At 38.1% G+C, this 18,515-nt stretch overlaps 1 protein-coding gene across 2 annotated transcripts in view; it reads left to right on the top strand.

Moving 5' to 3' along the window:
• LOC124789812 (zinc finger protein 239-like) overlaps positions 1-12,023 on the top strand; it is a 106,833-nt gene extending 94,810 nt beyond the window's left edge. Inside the window, exon 2 of one of the 2 annotated variants that reach the window (XR_007016170.1) lies at positions 11,471-11,604. Coding sequence is in view for 1 of the 2 variants with exons in the window: in XM_047257293.1 (XP_047113249.1) it covers positions 11,471-11,683 (213 nt within the window). In the remaining variant the exon portion in view is untranslated. Of the gene's footprint in view, positions 1-11,470 lie in introns of both variants that reach the window. The other variant, XM_047257293.1, reaches the window with a different exon arrangement.
• Positions 12,024-18,515: the final 6,492 nt, after the last annotated feature.

Genomic DNA, 18,515 nt, shown 5'->3' on the forward strand with positions numbered 1-18,515 from the left:
AAGGTATCAGCCAAGAAGATGTGTAAAAATCTAATTTTTAGGCCAAATAGTTTTTGTGGAATCGAATGATAAAGAGTATCAAAGCAGTCGGAACACCATGTGTCAGCACAGGCGAGCAGTGCTGTGACAAAATCGCGCACAGCGCGGAATGAGGGGAGCACGTCTCTGTAGCAGGGAAAGGGTTAATGCGGCCGTGGTGGCTTTACTTCATGAACTGCGCGCTCCCCCCTAAACGTAAGCTTGCGAACTATGCTATACTATGGCGCTGCTTCTCTTGGCGCGTGCGCCGTGTGCAACTGGCAACGCAGCAACCTCCCGCGTCTGGGTGGGCATGTGCGAGCCGCCAAGATAAAAGAATTGAACTATAGTAGCTTGTAATTTATCTAACGAGTTAAGTACATCCTCACTGTACATGTGAACAGCATCTCAAGATTGGAAACCTTTCAAAATATGAACTTTGACAACATACTATTTGTATTAGATGGCCAAGAATTCACACATGTATTACCTTTCCTAGAATTTTTGAAAAAACTGGCTAAAATGAAACTGCGCAGAAGACTGGCAGTATTTCTTCATCTTCTTTCTCATATAAGAAGGTTAAGTTAAACTTCCTTCAGTCGGTCAGGGAATGTTCCATTGATAAATGACTGGTAACACAAGTAAGTTGGTATGTTATAAAATTCAGAACAACAATTTTAAACTTTGTTGTTATTTCATCATAACCACAAGACTTCTTTTTTTATTTTAAAAATTTTGTGGTGGCATTACTACTTCTCATGTTGTGATGATCATATTTGTATTACTGAAGTTATTTTGAATGGGTGGTGTGAGATAGTCCACAGTAGCATCTGCTGAACCTGACAACTCTATCTTTTCAGTTACAGTTTTGAAATGCCTGTTAGTTTTGCAACACTGCATTACGTCTATTACCAGTCTATCGCTTACTTCTAAAGGTATCTGCTCCTCTTATTTATGTTTATGCAAGCCACCTCCTTCACTATATCCCATATTGAAATTACAATGAAATTCAGACCTTGAGCTGCTTACAGGAATTGATAAATATCAAAGGGGACAGTTTTAAATGTGTGCCCTGACAGGGACTCAAACCCGGGATCTCCTGCTTACACGGCAGACACTCTATCCATCTGAGCCACTGAGGACACAGAGGATAGTGCAACTGCAGGGACTTATCTCTGGCACACTCCCCGTGAGACCCACATTTCCAGCATACTGTCCACACACTACATTTGTAGTCCCCTGCCCACTATACTCATTACTCATGGCAGTCATCTACTGATTCCCGTAAGAGTTTGGTCAATGTGAGGGCATCTGCACTGTCCGAAAGAACACATACCATCTTCATATATCCCATATTGTCTTTCTTACCTGACATACCTTTTTCTCCTTAATGGGTTTGCTCCGCTGTCTGTATTACAATATTTGATATACCTTTTTCCTTGAGTAATTCGTGGCTTGTTTGTAGACTTCAGATCTAATCTGAGTTTTGGGAAAAAACAGCTTTCAAATAAGGTAAGCTCTTGTATTAATAGATGTTTTGTATTTTTCGGTCATATTATAAAGTTGGTATATGTTTCCAAAATAATGAGACTGAAAATAAACGGAAGTCAGAGCTCATAAAGAGACTTGCCAAAAGTTTTTTCTTCCTGTGACTCAGACGTGAAAGGGGAAAAGTACAGTAGTAAAATAGTCTTCTTCAATCTCTCCCCTTTCTTCCCCAGAATGTAAAGTGGCTTGTGGGTCGTAGATGTGTGTGTTTCCGGACAACAGGGTAACTCGTCTACATGGTCTAATGTGCTAGGGTCCTGAATAAAAAGTTCTTAGTCAACTTTCCATGTCAAATTAGGGTAAGTCATACATTTCAATGACAGTTTTTGTCATTATAGCCAGTGCAAAGTCAGGCTGTTATGAAACTGGTGAAGCAACCAGTCAATCTCGTGCCCAGATAAAGCAATCTGATTGGCCAGCTTAGCGAAATACCTTGCCAAGAAGCGGAGAAATTTCTGATCCTATATAAAATTACTCACTTGTTGGCCTGTCTGGTGTGGCTAAAGAAGACAGGAAAAGGAAAGCTGAAGTTTAAAATTTTGCATTTAAAAAAATCAATACACACAAGGATTGCTCAGACATACCATAGTTCGACCATCACACAGAATCCTGTATGGAGGGACATAAAATAGGGATCCCTGGCACTGAGAATCAACTGAAAGAGTTAAAAACCAGTAAGTCACCAGCTCCGTATGGAATCCAGTTCGAATTTACCATTGGGCCCTTGCTTAGCTTGCATTTATCAGAAATCTCTGGGTGTAAAGTACAAAGCTAAATGTTGGTTTGCTGCAGAATTCTTGACCGTATTTTAAGTAAATTTAATAAATTTGCTTGAGGCAGGAAAGCTTCTGATCAGAAATCGGCATAGATTTAGAAAGAATCACTTTAGCAAAAGTCGGTTTGTTCTTTTCTTGCACATCATGCGAACCATGAATGAAGGCCAAAAGCAGACTATTAAGGAAGGTTGAAGCATGTAAAATAGGTTATCAGATATATGAGCATCTAGAAGACTTCTTAAGTTATAGAATCCATTATGTTGTCCTGTACGGCAAGTGTCTTCAAACACGAGGAAATTTTCGGGGGTGCCCCAAGAATGTGTGATAGGACCACTTTTCTTCCCTTTACAGATAAACGACACATGTAGCAGTCTGTTATTATGTGCTGATGACCCTGTAGTGTCTGGGAAAATGTCGTCATTTAGTGACGGGGAGAATACAGGATGACTTGGATGGAATTTCTAATTGGTTTGATGAATGGCAGTTTGCTGTGAATGTAGAAAAATGTAAGTTATGGCAGGTGCATAGCAATAACAGTCCTGTAAGGTTTGAATACAGAACTAGTGGTGTGCTGCTTGACACAGCCACATCAATTAAATATCAAGGCATAACATTGCAAAGCAATACGAAATGGAAGGAGCGCTTTAGATCGGTGGTAAGGAAGACAAATTTTGGACTTCAATTGGTTGGGAGAAATCTAGGAAAGTGTAGCTCATTTATAAAGAAAACCATGTATGCAACACATGCGCAACCCATTTTTGAGTATTGCTAGAGTGTTTGAGATTCCCACCAGGTCGGGTTAAATGAAGACATAAAAATAATTCAGAGGCATGCTGCTTGATTTGCTACCAGTAGGATCGCTTGATGTGCAAGAGTTATGGAAATGCTCTTAAACTCAAATGGGAATCCCTGGAGGGAAGGGTCTTTTTCGTGAAACATTATTGAGAAGTACAAGGAACTGGCAACGCCATTTGAGTGTGAATGGCAAAGGGAATAAATATTAGTAGTACAAGATACCCTCTGCCGTGCACAATTTGGTGGCTTTTGGAATATGTTTGTAGATGTAGATGTAGATGTCATTGTGGAATCATGGAGGTGGCAAATGGTGATATAGTTTCCTCTGCACCCAGAGATAGCATTTGTGCTCATGGGCCAATGTAGCCTGTAGCATCACTGCTCATATCGGATATTAAACTGTTCAATGTATTCCTCTGTGACCTGTCTTTGATAAATACCTGCTTGAACACATTGTTGAATACGTATCTGGTGTATCATGTCTTGCCTGATAAAAACTTTATCTATCTTTCTATTTGTTGCACCATGGGGGGTGTGTAAGCCCTTCTGGCTTTTTTGAAAGGTACTGTCTTGGTTTTGTAATGTCACAGACTATATACCCAATCCTTCTGAACACTCGTCAGATGAGTACTTTCACAGCCAAGAAAGCTTGTGCAAAATTGACCTTGTGCTGTGTATTGGGGTGTTGAACACATTTCTCTTCTGAGCTCAGTGGTGAACACTGTGCTCCCTGAGATATGCATCGGCTTTCGAGCCACGGAGTGGTTGAGCTGTCCATCTGGTTTCCATTCAACCACCACAGCTAAGAAAGACAACATTGTATCCTTTTCTGTTTCCAATTTTAGATATAATGTTCGGTTTATACTATCCACGTAATCAGTGAACTGTTGCAGCATCTCACCGCATTGGGGCCAAAACGAAATGTGTAATCTGTGTAATTGCAGAAACAGGATGTATGGACGGAGGCCCTGTTCAGCACTCATTCTTTGAAATCCTCCATGAAAAAAGAAGCAGCAAAAAAAGTAGGTGGTGACACTGGCAAATCTATGGCAGTTCCTTCTGTCCCCTATATAAATAAAAAAAGGGGAGGACTAATTAACAGGGATAAGGGGAAGGAGGAGGAGTTGGACAGAAAGAGAGGGAAGAGGATACGGACAGAGAGAGAGAGAGAGAGAGAGAGAGAGAGAGAGAGAGAGAGAGAGAGAGAGAGAGGGAGGAGGAGATTAAGAGGTATATGCAGTTCCAATTCATATTAAAAATGTATGCTTTCCCTTTTCTTACTTCTCCAATTAACCAGACCCAACCGCAGCAATGCGTGGCCGGGAACAGCTAGTTTCGTAACAATTGCCAGAAAAGTACATTGTTCGCTGAATGTGTGGAAGCAATTTGACAGTAAAGTTACTTGTAATGATATCTTCGTAGACAGAGAGCTTTTAACTTGATGATCGTCCTTATTTCTTATTTTCTCCACCCTTTCCATAAGCATGGTACATTAAAATTCAAATTGGAAGATTTTTATACTGCAGTGTTTCAGATACAACTTGCAAATTATGAAATGTTGACTGTTCCAATTTATTATACAAGACTAATGGCAAATGTCCCCCCATGATTGCACTACATTTTTAGATAATAATGTTTTCTTCTTTCTCAGCAAATATGCAATTTGCATTGCCAGGTACTTGGAGAACCTTTGTGCTCATCATATTTTTTCTTAATTTAGATTTGTTATTTTTTGGAATTGCAGCAGCTGATGTCTGAAAGTTGTTTTCTCACATTTCTTCCATACAGTTTGGAAATTTAGGTCTATGTGCAATACTAATTTTCAAATAAAGTGAACAACTTATAAAACAGCCCTGTAAATGAATATGACTGTTACCTTTGTTCATTGTTCCTTGTCATGGATTAAGAAGAGGTAATAGAGTTTAATTGTAGTAGTTGTCTTGAGTCTGTAGACTTGTTTGTCGCAGCTCTCCAAGTTAGTGTAACCTGTACAAATCAGCTATTCCTCTGTGCCTTAGGCTGTGACCTGTCCTTTATTTTTAGCCAAGTTCTTCCATACAACTCTCTTCTTGATGCCCCACCTCTTCATAAGTTACTTGATCTGCCAATCAGAACTTCAGCATTGTTCTGTAGCAGTGCATTTCGAACATCTCTGTTCTCCTCTTGCCTGTACTCTTTGCCTTTTGATATATTGCAGTACTCCATACAAATAATTTCAGAAAAGGCTTCCTAACAGAAAAATTTATATTTGTTGTTAGTGAATTTCTCTTTTTCAGAAATACTTTCCCTGCCTCTTAAAGTCTTCATTTTATATTCTATTGACTGGTGGCATCCATCGTCTGTTAATTTTGCTACCCAAATAGCAAAGTTCATCTATGGCTTTAAGGTCATATTTTCTACTCTAATTCCCTCATCATTGCCTGATTTAAATTGATTCACTTTATTATCAATTTTGCAATGTTGTTGTTGATCATCTTAAAACACTATCTATCCCATTTAAACAGTCATCCAAATCTTTTATTGTTTCTGACAGAATTAGTGTGTCATGAAGACACCCTGAAGTTTTTATTTCATTGCCCTGAACTTTTATTTTATTTTCCAAGTTTCCCACTGGCTTCTTTTAATGTTTTCTCTCTCTATCGATTTGAATAACACGAGGGATATGGGTACAACCCTGTCTGATTTCTTAATCCCTGCTTTCTATTTCATGCCCTTTAAGTCTCAGAACAGCAGTCTGGATTCTGTATAATTTGTATATGACCTTTTAATCCCAGGATTTCATCCCTGATAATGTCAGAATTCCAAAGAGTATATTCCAATCAACATTGTCAAAAACATTTATCTAACCTACAAATGTTACAAATTTTTCTCACTATATTGTGCCTCCGACACCTCTGTTATGTATTTCAGTTTCCATAATATTGTCTTTTAAGTTTTTTCCTTCATATAGTAATATACATTCCTTCCACGGTCATAGGACCGTTGCTATTCACAATATACATAAATGACCTGGTGGATGACATCGGAAGTTCACTGAGGCTTTTTGCAGATGATGCTGTGGTGTACCGAGAGGTTGTAACAATGGAAAATTGTATTGAAATGCAGGAGGATCTGCAGCGAATTGACGCATGGTGCAGGGAATGGCAATTGAATCTCAATGTAGACAAGTGTAATGTGCTGCGAATATACAGAAAGATAGATCCTTTATCATTTAGCTACAAAATAGCAGGTCAGCAACTGGAAGCAGTTAATACCATAAATTATCTGGGAGTACGCATTAGGAGTGATTTAAAATGGAATGATCATATAATGTTGATCGTCGGTAAAGCAGATGCCAGACTGAGATTCATTGGAAGAATCCTAAGGAAATGCAATCCGAAAACAAAGGAAGTAGGTTACAGTACGCTTGTTCGCCCACTGCTTGAATACTGCTCAGCAGTGTGGGATCCGTACCAGATAGGGTTGATAGAAGAGATAGAGAAGATCCAACGGAGAGCAGCGCGCTTCGTTACAGGATCATTTAGTAATCGCGAAAGCGTTACGGAGATGATAGATAAACTCCAGTGGAAGACTCTGCAGGAGAGACGCTCAGTAGCTCGGTACGGGCTTTTATTGAAGTTTCGAGAACATACCTTCACCGAAGAGTCAAGCAGTATATTGCTCCCTCCTACGTATATCTCGCGAAGAGACCATGAGGATAAAACCAGAGAGATTAGAGCCCACACAGAGGCATACCGACAGTCCTTCTTTCCACGAACAATACGAGACTGGAATAGAAGGGAGAACCGATAGAGGTACTGAAGGTACCCTGCGCCACACACCGTCAGGTGGCTTGCGGAGTATGGACGTAGATGTAGATGTAGATTTGCTTGCCATTTGAGCTCTTGTTCACACAACTGCTATATGCAGTGTCTTTCTTATATTCATGGGTTCTTCTACATCTTTGCATTTTTCTTCTAGCCACTACTGCTTTGCCTCTACACAAATCTCATATTTAGACATTGTATTTCTTTTGTTTGTTTCACTTGCCACATTTCTGTATCTTTTTCTTTCATCACTTAAATTTAATGTAATTTGTGCAAGGATTCATACTCAGCCATGTCTTTTTGCTAGGTATTCTTCTACTGTTTGCACTGTTTCATGTCTCACAACAATCCATTCATCTTATTGTATTTCTGATGCCTATTTGAGCCAGTGGTTGCCTAATGCTCCCTTTGAAACTCTTTGTAACCTCTGGTTCTTTCAACCTATCCGGGTCCCATCTCCTTTAACTTTCTACCTTTCTGGAATTTCTTCCACTTTAATTTGCATTTATTAACTAATAAATCATGCCCAAAGACCACGTCTGCTCCTTGAAAGGGTTTGCAGTTTAAAAACTTGTTTTCATATCTCTGTATTAACATTATATTGTGTCAGAATCTTCAACCAAACTTGGTACGTGTAAAAAAACTGTCAGGCAGCAACCAAGTATCTGTCAAAGGTGTGGGGGTGAAAAAGGAACATAGCCCACGACAATGGAGTTCCCAGAATTTACTCATCCAGTATTTGAGAATGAAAGTACTTAGCAAGCTTCAACAAACTTAACACACAATTTCAAACCTTTACAAAATTGTTTCTTGCTGATAACATATGCAAAATTATGGAAGGAAAAATGTGTATCACCTCCTACTTTCCCATATTCATGCCATAAATGTACTGCATGAGACGTAACATTGTAATTTACTAGCTGCAGTGCCCAGAGTTGCCCAGGATGTTTATATCTACTACAGAAAGTGACTGGCCCTGTGCCTTGTTGATACTTAACAGCGACTGCAAGCCACATGGGTAACTGCAACCGCTTTAAATCGAAGCACATGTTTGAATCGTTGGGTTTCAACAGAATGCGTCGAAAGAATACTTGTTCACCTGTGGCATTCATAGTATGAGGTTCTAGGTTTCCAGTTCTGACTTTCACAAATATACACTAATTTCAGAGCAAAAGTTTAGTAATAACAGTTGCTTCCTAGATTGTGCTTTAATTCCTTTTTAAATTACAAATTAAAGTAATACGAGGGTTGACTGAAAAGTAATGCCTCCACCTTCGTAACTATTCAACAGTTGGTAGCATTGGTATGTGGCAGCTACTGGCTTATTCTGTAGCCTCTTCTCTACAGCTCCAGTTGGTGGGAAGCCTTAGCATTGAATGGTTGTGTTGTTACAATGTAAAGTATGGAACCGTGCGCAGACAGTCAGTCAATGCGATTTAAGCAATGTGCAGTCATTGAATTCTTGACAGCAGGAGGTGTCACCAAAGGAGATTCATCAGAGAATGAAAGCAGTTTATGGTGATTGTGTTGATATGAGTGCTGTGCGTCGTTGGGCAAGTAAGCTGAAAGATGTTGAGGCGGGAACATCTGACCTGCGTGACAAACAGTGTTGGATGTCCTCTGACAGCAGCTGCAGAGTTTCACAAGCAAAATGATGACAGATTGATTCAGGATGATCGTCGTATCACTCGGAGACAGAAATTGCAAGCACAATCAGCATTTCACAAAAAGTTTGGGTCACATTATTGCTTCGCTTGGCTATCGGAAGACCTATGCGCAGTGGGTGCCCTGGATGCTGACTCCTGAAATGAAAGCGCACAGACTTGAAATTTCCCCACATCTTTAAACTTACTGGCTCAACGACGCACAGTACTCACATCAACACAGTCACCATAAACTGCTTTCATTCTCTGATGAATCTCCTTTCGGGTGACACCTTCTGCTGTCAAGAATTCAATGACTGCGCATTGCTTAAATCGCATTGACCGACAGTCTGCACAGGGTTCCAAACGTTACATGGTAACAACACAATCGTTCAAGGCTAAGGCTTCCCGCCAACTGGAGCTGTAGAGAAGAGGATACGGGACAAGCCAGTACCTGCCACTTACCAATTCTGCCAACTATTGAAGAGTTACGAAGGTGGAGGCATTACTTTTCAGTCAACCCTCATATATCTGTAATGCATAATGTTCCTTAAATCAACTGTAAAATGCAGAATTTTATCATTTCAATAGTCTACATTTTCCACAAGAAATGTTTTGACTCTTAAAATATGCTGTATGAAAAGATTTAGTTGTGCCATCTGTTGTTACATTTAGAAGTATGTATCTCACAGTGTTTCTGACGAATTAATAATAAAAGTAACTGTGAAAAACAGGTTGAAACATCTTCTAGTGTGTACGTCATATGTAACAAATGAAACTATTCAATAAATAAACAATCATGTTTCTGTCAAAGTCTCGAGTCTTCATTCGTCCCGCCATGTAGTGAAGTGTGATGGTATTATCTCGAGGACGGGTAATGCCACTGTAATTTATTCACGGAATAGGAATTAGTCATTTTACCACAATATATTTTGTTTGTTAGGTATTTAATTATTTTGTGTGTGTTATATTCTTTCACCGGGTCGTAGTGGAATGCTGCATTTGTTAGGTTGTACTATTTACTTCTCCTCATCCGCACTTTTCATAGGGTGATATTTTCAGGACTGGCTTGAGTTCACAGTCTGTTATTACAAGATAGTGTTGCAATTCTAGATTGTTCAATCCGTTCATTTCATTGTTCTTTGGTTGTTCTGCTTCTCAAGGTGCTCATTGTCATTTGTTGGGAACTTCAGCGTGCTTTGCGCCATTAGTCTGTTTCATTTTTTTCCCCTGTTCTTTCTGTTTCTGCTGTTATGCCTCAGACCTGGCAACATCGCCTCCTCTTTTACATTTGAGCATTATCTAAAATATAAATCAAATCAACTTTTTACTAACAAATACACTAAGTATGCTTTAGATGCTTTTCACATTTTATTTTCAGTTTATATTTAATCACTGTCAGTTTGACTACTCACACTTCCCTGTTTGTTTTTATTCACTCACTGCACCACTTTTTTGATTCCTTCATTCATCACTGATAAGAAACTAACTTTCAAACCCACGATGGGTTCCGCTTTATATACCCTTAACAATTGGTAGTCCCATCAGTGACGAATTCCTGAACATACCAGAAAGGCTTCAGATGGTCCACAGTATTCCAGAATATTCCACAACATTAGTGTGTGTTCTGGAATGTTCCACAATAATCTGGGATGATCCCAAACATTCTGGAATCTTCCCGAATGTTCCAGACTATTCCAGAACGTCCTGGATCATTGTGGAACATTCTGGAATGTTTTGGAAATTTCAAAAGGTTGAAACTTCACAGCCGTTATATCTTCAAAAGTACACCCTTCAGATAAAAACAGGAACGTTCTTCATGGCTGGGGAATTGAGGGCTACCACACCATATAACTCACAAAATCTTACTGGGACTCGTTTCTGAGTTTTAGTGGTGCGCACATTATGAACTTACTTTTATAATATGTATTGATTCTCTCTGTACTACTAACTGTATTCGCAACACATTTTACAGACAGTATGTATATATATCACTGAATGTAAATGCAAAATTATATCATTTGACACTGTATATTTCAGGAGGTATGATGTCATACACAGTGAGATCAGTATAAAACTGCTGTATCATGAATGATATTTAACTTCATTACTTCTTTGCTACTCACCATATCTGCAATAAGTTTTGTAGACAGTATCCAAATATGCCATTGAATGAAACTACAATATGATATCATTGTACGAAACACAGTTAATGAGATATGATGCCATAAACATTTAGCACAATGCCAGAAGCGACATGGTACGGGAGTGGACACACAGTTATAAATAAATCCTGGGCAAAGCCAGGTTTGTCCACTAGTGTACTCATAAAGCTTAAGTCTGAAATGCACAAAATTGTAAGTAAAAGGAGAAGACTAGTGATGGGTGTGTTGTTTATGGTTTGCTAACAGTAGAAGTATGTATTTGGAGAAATTAAGTTAGGCTGCTAGTATATGTTGTCTCCAGACTGTTGACCTGTTTAAAAAAGACAAATAAGCACCTCCTCAACTATTAAGGAACATACATAAGAAATAAACAGTTGATCTCTTTCTTGAAACATATTAAAATGAAGTTCATATTCTCTGCCAGTGATTTGAAAAGTTTATGGGAAGTAAGTCAGTATGTTGCGTTTGGCGGTCGTGCGGTTACAGGCACCGTGTCACTAGACGTTAGTGGTTTGGTCCCATAGTAATTCACACACATTTGAACATTTTGCGTTTGGTGATTTTGTGTGAGAAGAATCCTATATACACAAGTCTTAAAATTTGTTTTGATTTCACGAACAAACCTACGTGGTTGAAGTATCAGTAAATTTTATCTTTGTGTGGTAGTCTTTCTTCTTGTTCCCTGTTGCTGAAATTTTATTGATTACATGCCATTTCAGGTGTGTGGAAAAGCTGTTACAAGAAGCGCTGATTCTCCTGCAAGTGATATCCCCCCTGTCTGCCAAGAATGTGAGGAGAAAGCATTTTCACATTGCCTTGCTTTGTCGTGGCATGCTCATATGCAGACACAGAATGGAGAACGCCTGAAGTTGACTGTAACAGCAACACAACCAGCACTGACACTGCCACGTCCAGCAACTGCAACACGCTGAGAATGTTATAATCAGACGAATATCTTATATGTCTAATCTATGATGTTTTTGGATATGATTACTACAAACTATCAGGCAATTTCAGAACCCCTCCAAGTGCATTTTTTAACAATCTGTTACTTACCATAATTGATTATTTCTTCTTAAGAATGGTGGGGGATAAGGTTATTGACCACCTAATTTTTGTGCATCATTTGTAACAAAAAGTGTATTGTGGAAGTCAAGAATTGGCTTGTAAAAATACTTAAACATTGTGAGCTGGATGCAACATAATTTTACAATAAAATAATTGCAGATACTGTTGTAAATACGTGTAATAAATGTTTTCTCTGTGAAAGTACTATTCTTGGTGTTTGTGTTGCAACATTATTTTACTTGTTTACACACTGGCTGGGAAATGTAATTTCACTGCCTGTAATTAAGAATAAAGGAAAAATACTTATTGAAAAAGAATACTTCAGAAAATGTGAAATAGCCATATAAACGGCACACAAAAATTTGACTGGATTGACAGGTATGGTAGGAAGTTGCATTCAAGCAAAACTAATTCTGAGAGCTTCAGTATCTTGTGTTTTAACGGCTGTCACCAGGCTCACTTTTGCTTTAGACCGAAATCCTCTTAGATTGCAGTGAAGTGTTCACTGTTCTAAACCTTCATATGAGTTTAAATTGTTTTCTGAATTTGAACTTCAACCCAAATTTATGCCATTCTCATTCATTACTCCACCACCTATTATCCTAGAACATTTTGTGGAAATATTAATATATCAAAAGTCTAATTTTGGAACAGTGTGTTAATCTGCTACAGAGGTTTAAAAAGAATGCAACAGTTGTGTAACGTGCAATTTAGCCTTATTCTTAGTATTAACTGTTTTCTATCATTATTCCATTATATGTATGGAAAGCTTCATAAACCGAAGAAAATTCCTTATACTTCATGTTTTAGGACATAGATAATTTATAACCAGCTGTATGATGACTAATGAGCTGAATAATTTCCTCATACTTGATTATTTAACTGTCCATATTTATTGTGTGTGTTTCTCATGTACAAAAGTAATTGTTTCTACCTCTGTAAGTAAGTCCATAAACTAAAAGTAAATACTTACATAGGCCCTATTCTGTCTTTCTTGTCATCTCTATTTTTTACCTACACATGCTATTTTCAGATCATAATGACAGGTACACAGTATTTTAAGTAGGCATTCTTTCATGTCCACTCGTTCTTTCTCAATGAAACTAGTTTTCTTTCAGATGCAGATAACATATGAGAGTAGATTTGCTCATTGTACAACTCAGTAGCAGTGTCTTGAACACCCAAGGGCTCATCACACAACTCCAACACTGAGAAACATACCACCACATGTTCGCAGCTCGTGGTCTAGTGGCTAGCATTGCTGCATCTGAATCACGGGGTCCCGGGTTAGATTCCCGGCTGAGTTGAGGATTTTCTCTGCCTGGGGTCTGGGTTTTTGTGTTGTCCTCATCCTTTTATCATCATCATCATCATCATCATAATTCGTGACAGTGGCTCGATTGGATTGTGTGAAAATTGGGACTTTTTATGGATGCTGATGACCGCGCAGTTGAGCGCCCCATAAACCGGTCATCATCATCGTCAACAACAACAGCATCAACATTTCATCACTGCATTTTACTAGGCACAAAAGTCTTGCTGCCTTTGTGGAGGCAACACGTTGTATTAAAACCACAGACAGATTAAGCCTTGACAGTACTTATCTTTAGGAGATGAAATTCCCAGTGACACTGATAGATAAACATCAAATAGAATGCAGTGTTATTAACATTTGGAAAAGAAGGCATCTTCTTTAGAGAAGGAAGAGGAATTCTTTGGGGCAGGTTGAGAAAAGGGGCAGATCACTGGGACCTTAAGTTAAAGAGGGACCCACCTCAGCTGTAAGTGATTTGCCTCCAGACCACCTTCCAACCTCCCCCAAACCACATCCTTTCACCTCCCTGGGAAGGAACATGTTCCAAATATTAATATATTGTGTTCTAATTAAGTGTTGTTATCAACTGTACTGGGAGATCTCTCTCGTGAAGGTAAGTATTGGCCAGTCTTTATTCCTATTAGTGATTTTTAACAGTTTTCGGAGTTGAATTTTCATTTTTACATAGTTAACTCATTGTGTTCTCGTGTATGTGTGAATGATTTATCCAGCCAGTTATAAATATGTACTGCAGGAAATCACAGAAACAATAAATCTTTGATGTAGGGTACTAGTGTTTGCTGTCTAACTTCAACATTGTTTTTTCCTACCAGCAGATTTGGTACATTTACCCTGTGCTGGACTTTTGATGGAGAAGAGACTTCTGATGTGTTGAGATGTGATAGTTCTCATTTTTGACACTTATGCAAATGGAATTTTGTGGTCTTATTCATAAAAAAGTTAATCATCCGTGACTGTAAGGTTTCCCTTTGCCAGGGCAATTTTGTGAAATCTTAGATTGGCAGGTGGCAGTGTAGTGATTTAGGAACTTTGCAGCTGTGTAATTTACCTCACCAGACAGGCATACACAGTCATGCTAGAAAAAATATTTTGTCTCATTCACTGCAAAACTAACACAAGTTGTCCCTATACTACTCCCTCTCCCCTGCTCATGTCAACTCAGAGGTGGCTCCTGTCCACAAATCTACTAAAAATATTGCACATGCTAGAGTAATATACAGCACAACAATTTCACAGGAGAATAAAAATTATAATAAAAACAAAAAAGAGCCTGCTAGAAGAAGTGGACATAAATTTCTCAGTTTTTAAGCAATGGCATTTTGAGTAAAATACTTGATGGTGGCAGAGTTAGTCATCAAAAGCTCAAGTGTTTTATTTGAAATTATGTGACTTGAAAATCGAAGATTTTATGTAACAATTATTATTAATTCTCAGGTTGAGTGAATTCATAAGTAACATAGTGTGAGATTTTTAACTGAGAGAAAGTTAAGTGTCTCCATATAGTTTGAAGTACCACTGTGAATATCATTTGAGGTGCCTGCCTTCTTACACACATTCTGCTGAAGTGTTATGGTTAATAAAATCTTATTTCTTATGGCATTTCTGCTCTAAGTGAACATTTATAGTAGTGACTACCTCTGTCATAATCAGTGTTGGTGAGTATCACCAGTTCTTGCCATAGTGTGTCCAAAATTTTCATGTGGAAATAATGATGGTACCTTCCATTGGACAAATAGGTGTAGTTGATGTAAGTACAGGACCACCACTGGCACAGCCATTAACACACCTTCAGGCAGCTGAATGTAGATCATTACAGTCACCTAGCATAAAGAGTTTGCTTTGATCTGTAGATATGTTTGATTAGTAGGTAACCTCATTGCAGTGGTATATTTGAAATTTTATAAACTGTTTTGGAACAGACTGAATATGGCCAAACATCAATCTAGGCAGACAGGGGGTACTGGAGACATCCTCATCAATTCAGATTTCTCTTACGCATTTCATTCTAGAGTTCCTGCAGAGTGTCAAGTCACCAGAATTTTTCAGTTTTTGCTGTCTTGACCTTGTGTAATAGTGTAATGAAAGTCCTGTGATCCAAAATACGCCTTTAAATGTCTGAGCTCTTCTCTCCTGGTGCAGAGTATGCTTATCCACAACATTATTGGCATTGACTGTGAGACTTGAAGTTGGCTGGGTGGTTGGTTGCATGGAGATAACTACAAGGTTGTCAGTCCCTCACTTGCAAAATCGATAATAGCATTGCTAAGCCAAGGTGAAAGTAATCTAAGCAAGTTATTGTACTATGTGGAAAATAGTAAGATAAAGATGTCTGGAATATTGACAATGATAGGGTGACAGCTTTGCAGTGTGGGATCAGGATCCACAGGTCATTAAATTTTAGTGTATATGCCCATTGTGACTGTTATATATCAATATAACTTCGATATATGTATTTCGTTGTCTTATAAAATGTGTGTGGTCAATACGACTCCACACTTCTTTAGAATACAGCCTACTTTGATGGTTGTGATAGAGTGTAAAGGAAATTGTGTAGTTAGCTCTGCCATAATTTCATTTGATCTGTGTGTTTTGTAGTTTTGTGTGACTTGATTCAGTTTGGATTGTAGTTTATAGTCACTGGAGATCGCTTGGCTCTCGTGTGGTGCAGGTAAACCTGAGAAGGCATTTTACTGATGGTCATAAAAACCAATTAACTGATTTTCATTATATATTCATTAAACAGTTTGATATGTGACAAGAACATGGAAATATTCATTGTTATATATTAAATATTAGGTTAGAACACAGTGAAGTGATCTGTTATATTTCAGTGTCTCCATGAGATCAATTAAGGAAAATGCATGTCACACAGTTGCAAAGCCTGGATTCCCACTTCCTCCTTTGTAGGGCTTGAAGCTTCCACTTTATAATGAAGATTTCACAATAGTGAGAGATTTGCATCTTCTGGAGAAGATTATGGTAGTGCCTATTAAAAGGCTGAATATATAACAAGAACTGATGGAGCTTAGGTGCCAAGGAGATTTCATTGACAGATAACATCACAATAAAGGATAAGGTCAATCAGTTATTAAGTTTTTCCGTAGTTTTTGTGCTACTCATCGCAAAGGAAAGATAATTTGTGGTTAATGAACCACTTAATGAAATTGATTTTGAATTGCAGCTGAAGCTACAGTTTATATATTTGATCATTTTAAAGGTAAGATGTGACACCAATAGCATTGAATATGTGTATGTCATTGGCCTGCAGCTGTTAGGTTTAACTCGGTAGACTGTACAGTATTTGGAAATGTCTTACACAAATATAATTGTTAATTCAAGTTTCATTGTACATAGCACTTCCAAGTGTATGAGAGTTAAGTAGGGAGGAAATACTGAGATGAGATGTTTTTCTGGAACACCTGCCTAGAATGAATGTTAATGTACTGCTGGTGACAGCTACTTCTGAATTAAACTCATTGTTGTTTGAGGAATTCAGCCATAAATAATAATCATCTTATTGCATGAGAAAACTGCTACTTTAAAATATTATTAATTGAAATTGACTAAGCCAAGTAACACCCCAAAACATGCAAATTATTATTTAGCAATAAAATTTTATTGAAGTACAGGATTAATTTGTCTTGCCACGGTATACAAGTAAAATTTGTTTTGTTTTGTGAGCCTAACTGGTGGTATATATTTTTCACTAAATTGTTTAATAATTAGCATATATAGCAAAGAATGTGTGTATTTGTGACCACCAGGAATAAAACTTGTTTTGCAAGCCTCTTTTGTTTTTATTTTTCCTTGGGTGTGGCTGCTCAGTCTCCTCAGAACATCTCATCTATTACTGTTTGACAGAAATGGGGAAAAAGTGTGATGGTAGGCTTTCATATGGGTGGACAGCTGGTTGGTGGTCATTACCATGTAAAATTCTCTGATAAGATGCAGTGAAGGTGGTATGTATGTATTATCTGGCTTAGATTCATTGGCATCTTCATGACCTGGAACGATGGTAAGAAGACCCAATGCTCTTTCCTCCAGAACCTGAAAACCTATTTTAGAACAGATTTTGCTTGATCAGTGCTTCACATGGACTTTCTCAGCTCAGCAAGCTACCTCCCTGAATGTTGATGTCTGCCCTCTGATAGCTCCATAAAAACCTCTGTTCTTGTCAAACGATGAATCACGAAGAGTATCCCTGACTAAACAGCTGTGACCCACCCAAAGTCAGAAATTCCTTCCCCTTTTAACTTGGGCACTTTTGAATGCTGCCTCTACAGTGAACAGCAGGAATACACTGGCAGTGCAGTGTGCTATAGTAAATAGAGATTATAACTGCTAAACCTACTTCTATAGAACATCCATATATGCTATATTACTGCAACAACTAAGTCCAATAGTTGAAAATATTACTCATTAACTAAAGTAAAGCTTGGTTTGAACACCACAGGACTTTACTGGGCATGGTCTCACAGGAGGTGGCAAGCTGTTTCCTTCTGACCTTTGAATTGACACGCAGTCCACAGTGTAACAGGCACTGTGAACCGTGAAATCAGCTTGATATTTTTCACGTTATGGCCAGCGATGAAAGAAGTGATCAGTGACAGAAGAAAATACTGGGACTGATTGAGGACTGGACCTGAGACCTTTTGATCCATCCTCTGGTACTTTTAAAATCAGATACACAAAAAATCTCATGTATGAGTAACTTGAGGGTAGTATTTATCACTCCGGCAGTTACAAATCGTATAACTGTCAGAAAATGCTTACTACAGCTGATTCTCATATCCAATGAGAGAGAGAGACAGACAGACAAGTACATGCCAAGTGCCCACACTTACTCTGTCACACACACACACACACACACACACACACACAAACTACCACCAATACTGCCGCCAACCAACTATATTTACCCCTTTTCATTTGTGAAGTAATATTTTAATATTATTCAATAATACATACTAGTCAGATTAATCACCAGGTAATTATGTTAAACAGTAACAAGGACATTTTTTTTCCTTTCTTGTACAGCACCCAGACATGTCAACCATTCACTATAATACACTTTCATATAATATTATCCTGGTCATGAATTTATAAACCAAATGAATTCTACCACCATTACATTACTAAAATAGAAAATGAAACTTCACCACTTCAGACATTACATTTCTCATTAAACAGCTTCCAATACAAAATTTATTGATAGTTCCTTAAGCCAGCAGTTGAGGACAATGAAAGTATCGTTCAAGTGTTATAGTCTCTCAGCTGTTACTTGGTATCTGTCTTCCATCAACTAACAATGAGGTCTATTTTCAGTCAAAGATGAGAAATTAACTGATCATTAAGTCTTC

Source organism: Schistocerca piceifrons, chromosome 3, assembly GCF_021461385.2.
Source record: "Schistocerca piceifrons isolate TAMUIC-IGC-003096 chromosome 3, iqSchPice1.1, whole genome shotgun sequence".
NCBI lineage: Eukaryota > Metazoa > Arthropoda > Insecta > Orthoptera > Acrididae > Schistocerca > Schistocerca piceifrons.